Raw genomic sequence first — 6,015 nt, forward strand, 5'->3', positions numbered from 1 at the left:
TACTTGGGTATACAAGAGATGGTTGAGTTTAGTGTCCGACAGTTGGTCATCACGGGGTGAAATTGCCGAATCACTCATTGCTACTCCAAAGTTCGTTCCCAACCCAGTTGTCAAAGGTAAATCAATCCATTTCCTCTCCAAAACTTGCTAGGATCAGTGATTTGTCACGGTTCAGCTAAGGGTCGAGTTCAACGTATGCATAACGTGCCAAGATTTGAGTGTTATCCCATGGGAATCTGAACGAACGTTGTCCAAAAAACGCTCAGGAGTACAAACTCGGTTGTCGACTGATTCATGATCAGAGCTGTCCCACTTTTTGACCTGCTACAATCTTTGATACTGACGAGACGGTTTTTGGCCAAACCTGACAAGCCCTTGCATGTCAAACAACATTCTGGAGACTAATCATTGCATGTCCTGCCTAAAATACATAAATACACTCAGATCAAATGAGATTCAAAACTCTCTGAAGAGTCTACGAGAGTCATCCTGTAGCTGATCGATTTTATTGCGATTTTTTATTAGCTTTCGTCTAAGAAGGATTTTTCAAAGTTAAAATTGGCTTCAAAGAGCTCTTGATTACAAGCTCTGAATTGTAAATGGCAATGTTAGTCTTTTTTTGATTGGTTTTAGTAAGAATTTTTTTTACATCTTTGTAAATTGCCGTGTATAGCACTCTTATTGCACCCTTTGTCTGCATAAGGCCCTACTGTTTTGCACTATTTGCCCCTCCCTAGTTATGAAGAAAGTCATGTGGACGAAATCACATTCTACATCGTACATGTTGCCGTAATTGCATTTTAACACCACGTTTTCATGGATGAGCTGTTGACAGCTTTTTTCAAGTTCTGCTTTGAGAATTCAATTGCCGGTTGGGATTTGGCAAGAAGCACTATTTTGGATGTGCGTCCTATTGCGAGTATGAGAGATTAAACAGAATGATTTGAAGAATGTTTAGGTCGGGAACTAATCTGTCGAGAACGAAAATTATTTATTGGGGCATTCCGGCACTATTTGTCTTGCTACATTGTTTGTCATAAATGGTCATTTCGTGTCCGGTACATGTACAATTATGTACATATACGCTATCTCAATATTAGCACTTGAATACACTTGATTTCTGAAGGATTGGCCTATTGTGAAATCCGATCGCATTTCATCAATAGGTGGAGCTTAAAATAAAGGCCAACGTGGTCACCGTATGGCATATTATGTTTTATAAAATTTACGCATTTCGTCTTTCAGTAACCTTTTATCATTTAATGTCGAGTCCACTACGGCCTAGCTATTAATCATCATGGTTAGAAGATTATTGGAGCGCCATCTACCCTTTTAAATTTTGAAGTGTATAAACTAGAGTAATATCATTTTAAACTTTCGTAAATGTATTGATGATAATAAAAAAAAGATTCATCTAAGGTTCGGTTATTGTGCTTAATCTACTCCGTGAAGAGGCGTAACTGCGTTCTCTTTCAAAAAAGGAAGATATTGATTTTCCGGGAAGATCGTCCAAACGTGTTTTGATGACAATGATGTCACAATTTTAATGATAGTTTTGCTGAAAAGCCCCCCAAAACTCGCTTGAGGAAAATCCTTGGGCATATTGCTGTTCAATTAGTCTTCAGAATCGTAAAAAAAATCTTATCTCTAATGAAGATCAACTTGAACGATTTCGTTCGATTCTGAATTCAAGAAAATGAACTTCCAACTCAGTTTGTCGTCTCAAATATTTTTAAATTGCCTCTTCTTAAAAGACAGAAAGTGTATGAGTAAATGGCTCGTTACATTCATTTCATTCGTAATGACAGACACCTTGACTCAATTACTGCCAGACTGCATTGCTAACGACCTTCAGCCTAAAGTATACGCTTGGGTCTCCGAATTTGTCAGTCACAGTGCATCAAACGAGTGAGTCTGTTTAAATGTGTTCCAGCATCATATTCCGGGTATGAACATCTATGGATAATATTCCGAGAAGAGGCAAGAAGCTCTCACGAGATCAAGCGAATAGAGAACTAGAAAAACACGGCATCATGCCCTCGAAGTGTCTTCGTTCAGAGGGATTGTGCGTCTTCAAGACACTCGACAAGGAGCAAATGAGAAAAAAGTCAGTTCCCACGAGTGCCTTTGAATGAGGAACAAGAACAAGACACACTCTCTCTGCTTAGAAGCAAACGATTGAGTTATCCATCAAGCCTTGGAGACCACAAGGTAAACCCTGAGGGTCACGTGGACAAAGGTCGCGTCATTTCCAAGACCATAACGAGGTTTTGTCTGTCGAAAAAACAAGTTATGGAAATATCGTTTGAAATGACTTCTTGGAGGTCGTGGACAAAGCTGTGCTTCAAATTTTACTAAATAATCTGTACCGTGTATTTGTAAGATACTTACTTGACTTTTCGTTTGATATTTACTGATGTCTGGAGGAACTGGTTTTGATTTGGCTTATGAAATATTTTGTCAAAATATACCCTTCTTAGGACTAGAACTCAAACACACCGTTCGTTTGTATTAGTGGGGCAAATGTCAAGACAATCTTTTTATTCGATTCGTATGATTTTCTGCACTGTCACAATTCTTGCTTGTCCCGAAAGCAAATGCTCGACATTTATGGTCTCTTTTCCAGGATCCACTTCCATGGACATGGGACAACCTCTTGCCCACATCAAGCCGATCCACAAGTTCTCACAATTGATCTCAAATCGGAGTTAGCACATCATCGATCCCCGATCCAGTCTATTGAACTCAGGTGTTGCAACGCCAAAGTCTCTCCCTACATTCTCACCTTTATCCACACGCATCCCCGGCGCCCCCTCCATAAACACTAATTTTCGCCCCAACAAGACAGAACATTTTGACAAACTCAATACCTGTGAGCCATGACCAAACAGAAAAAGTACTCTCAAGATGACCGGATCTTCGACAAGGACGGCTTCACTCTCCGGGCCGCTTGCGTGTGCGTGCGCGACGATTCCGAATCCGAGATCCTCCTGGTCTCTTCCTCGGCCAATCCGGATCGATGGATCATCCCGGGGGGTAAGATCGAGACCCAAGAGACCCCTGAGTACAGTGGAATGCGCGAGGCCATGGAGGAGGCGGGGGCTGTGGGCGAATTGGGCCGTTGTTTGGGAGTGTTTGAAAATCGGGAACGTCACAATCGGACCCACGTGTACGTGCTAAAAGTGAACGAGCTCTTGGACGATTTTGATGACGCGAAAAGGCGGAAACGGCGGTGGTTTCCGATCGAGGAGGCCGTTCAAGTGCTCTCGCCTTTCAAACCTTTGCATTCCAAATATCTCAACACGCTGCAAGCCACCAAGAACGTTAAAGTGGGGCCGAACTCCCCTGTCATCCTCGCCGCCGAGAGCCCATTGAAATGATCGGTGCTAATAATATTCCGTTTCCTTAAGTTGGAAAAGTAAGAGAGCATCGACAGTTCGACACATGCAAACAATAGATTCTGATCGGAGTAGCTCCTTCATCGATTTCTCTCTTTTGTCAGTACTGAAAAGGCCACAAAAAATACTCCCAAATGGGGGAACTATTTGATTTATCAATAAATCTATCATTTGAATATTGACTTACTGAAAGAACATGCGTACCTAGATTTATTATTGTTATCAATGATATCTTTATTCTCACCGAACACTCTGGCTTGACGTCCATGTCAAGGAACGTTGACGAATGCTGCTCGTTTCCGTCTCCCTGAACTTCATTGAGGAACTAAACCGAAATCCATTAAACAAAGATGAATACCTATTATATTTCAGTCGGTAAAAATATGAGCCTTATTCGGTGTTCTCTGAGGGAACTTGGGTTCGACTGAGAGCTTCTCCCAAGACAAGGACAACTCGACCCAAGACAAAATATAATTCAACTGATGGCGTAGTAACAAATATTTGGTTGAACACAATTTACTCTTCGGAAGTTTTAGGGTTTTGAAAATGATATTGAAACTAATGACACTCGTTAAAGATTCGGAAAGGAAAGATGCGTCATCTCGATGCTAGAGACATGGGCAATGCGACGGTGAAACGATGAACCCGAAAAAAACGCAAGGCACAACTGTTCTCCTTCAAACAAACCAAGTTATCAATATGTTTTGCAACAATTCAGACAAACCCTGCACTCAAAATGACAAAAGTTGTCTCGATTAAATTCAAATCTCAATTGTACCTGTGTTTTAACAAATTAAATGTTGGTCAAAAACTATGTTCAAGCTGTTAAAGTCTTATGAACAATCCTTCACTGCACCCACTTTGTACGCAATGGCCGACTCTTGTCTAGCCGAGACGTTAAGCCCAAGAACTATCAACTCTGACACGTTCAATAAGCATTTTGTTGGCTGAAAGACCACTCGAGCATCATGGAGAGCCTGAAGCACTTGCCTGAGAAGTTCTAAATGTTCAGGTGCAAAAGAATGGGCTATCCGAGAGTAGCGTCCAAGTACACAAATAAGAAAGGTAATCTATGAAGCATGCCATCCATTACACGCTGCAAAGCTAGTAAGCATTCAGCGAGAACCAGGCAAATGGAGACGAGTGCTAATGGCACTCATGTAAAAGACGCGTCATCTCCTTTTGCCTGGTTCTCGCTGATTGATTGAGAGCCGTCACGAGGCAACAGCTGATCATGAGTATGAAAAAAAACTCAAAACAAACTCGTTGTTTGGAACACTCTCACTTGGCTCACTGTATTCTGTGCGCCAGCTAATTATGTCATTGATCCCCTTGATGATATTGTCAGTGAATATGACTTTCATCTTTTTGTGGACTTCACGTGGTAAGAGATGGGCGGGACTAGCTCTACCCAAGAACATAAAAATGGGATCGAACTTTCAGCCAGATAGCACATTTTACCAACAACTTTCCAACCCTAACTGGCCAATGCCGACCAATATTGCAATCCGAAAAAGGTTCTACTCGAAGTGTTTTGGCAGATCTGAGTCACAGCTTCATTCTTTGCGAATCACCCCGGATCATGTCTGAAATCGGAGGATCAAAATCCCATACATTGCCCTATCAAGGAAAATGCAAGATTGTATTCTTGACCAGAGTGAAAAATCCAAATCGGAAAATCCAAACTTCAAAGCGCCTTTCTTCTTCAGTTCGGCCAGCCATAGGAAGCAATCTTCTTTGTCATGTGTTGTACCTGACCAAAGTTGCCAATGCAATGGAGACAAAGAATCTGGTCAAATTAACGGAATTGATCTTTGATGAAGCCAAAATGTGGTATGGGAAATGCAGAAGATTCGGTCTAAGTTCTGAAGTAATCACTAACAATTCATAATTTCGGCCCCCTCAGGGTCAGCTTACATAGGCTTTTGGATGATATAACTTTTGAAAAAAAACACATTACCATTAAGTTTATGAACCTAAGAGAATCAAAATTGTTACAATCTAGACTGGGCCAATTTTGACGGGAAGCCCGTTGAAAGTCCAAAAAATCCCGTTGGTCTATGTATAAGAAATACCTGAATTATGGATTAGTTCATCTCATTGCTTGTTTGAATCAAGATGTATCCAAATATTTGATATGCATGAGTTCCTTGGGAGGTACTAGCTGGATTCTTGGACACGGTCGTCTCCTCTCGTCTCGTCTCACCCGTCTCACCACGGTGGTCAAAAAAGCTTATCAGATATTGAGAGAATTGCGCATATCCATCTCAACAGTCTTCTTCCTTACAAAAACCATAAGAAGTAATTTTGACGTGATTGATTTATTGAAGTCTGGCTCAAATTTGTCGCGCATATGGCGATTAGTTAACAAGATTTGCTTGGATATTTCTGTTGGAATTCTAAAAGGCTTTTGAACCACTGTGGCAGTCGTCTCAATGGTGAGACGAGAGGGGTAAGCTGATCAACGAAGAATCCAGCTACTGTTTGGTGGTGTCAGCAATAAAAATGGATAAGATTGAGCAACATTTTTTTCTGACTCAGCAAAAAGTGTGTTGTTTTCGCAAAATGTTCCCGATTAATAGGTCCTTTATTTCCAACGTTAAACTGCCCAAACATA

At 41.1% G+C, this 6,015-nt stretch overlaps 1 protein-coding gene across 6 annotated transcripts in view; it reads left to right on the forward strand.

Moving 5' to 3' along the window:
* Window positions 1–3,593, forward strand: part of LOC131882165 (diphosphoinositol polyphosphate phosphohydrolase 1-like) — a 6,012-nt gene extending 2,419 nt beyond the window's left edge. For 3 of the 6 annotated variants that reach the window (XM_059229227.1, XM_059229226.1, XM_059229230.1), the window contains one exon: window positions 2,627–3,593. In XM_059229227.1, coding sequence (XP_059085210.1) covers window positions 2,880–3,380 — 501 coding nt within the window. In that variant the 5' untranslated portion in view covers window positions 2,627–2,879 and the 3' untranslated portion in view covers window positions 3,381–3,593. Of the gene's footprint in view, window positions 117–641; window positions 920–1,852; window positions 2,212–2,626 lie in introns of those variants that run through there. The other 3 variants (XM_059229228.1, XM_059229232.1, XM_059229231.1) reach the window with 3 other exon arrangements.
* Window positions 3,594–6,015: the final 2,422 nt, after the last annotated feature.

This window comes from Tigriopus californicus, chromosome 6, assembly GCF_007210705.1.
Source record: "Tigriopus californicus strain San Diego chromosome 6, Tcal_SD_v2.1, whole genome shotgun sequence".
NCBI lineage: Eukaryota > Metazoa > Arthropoda > Copepoda > Harpacticoida > Harpacticidae > Tigriopus > Tigriopus californicus.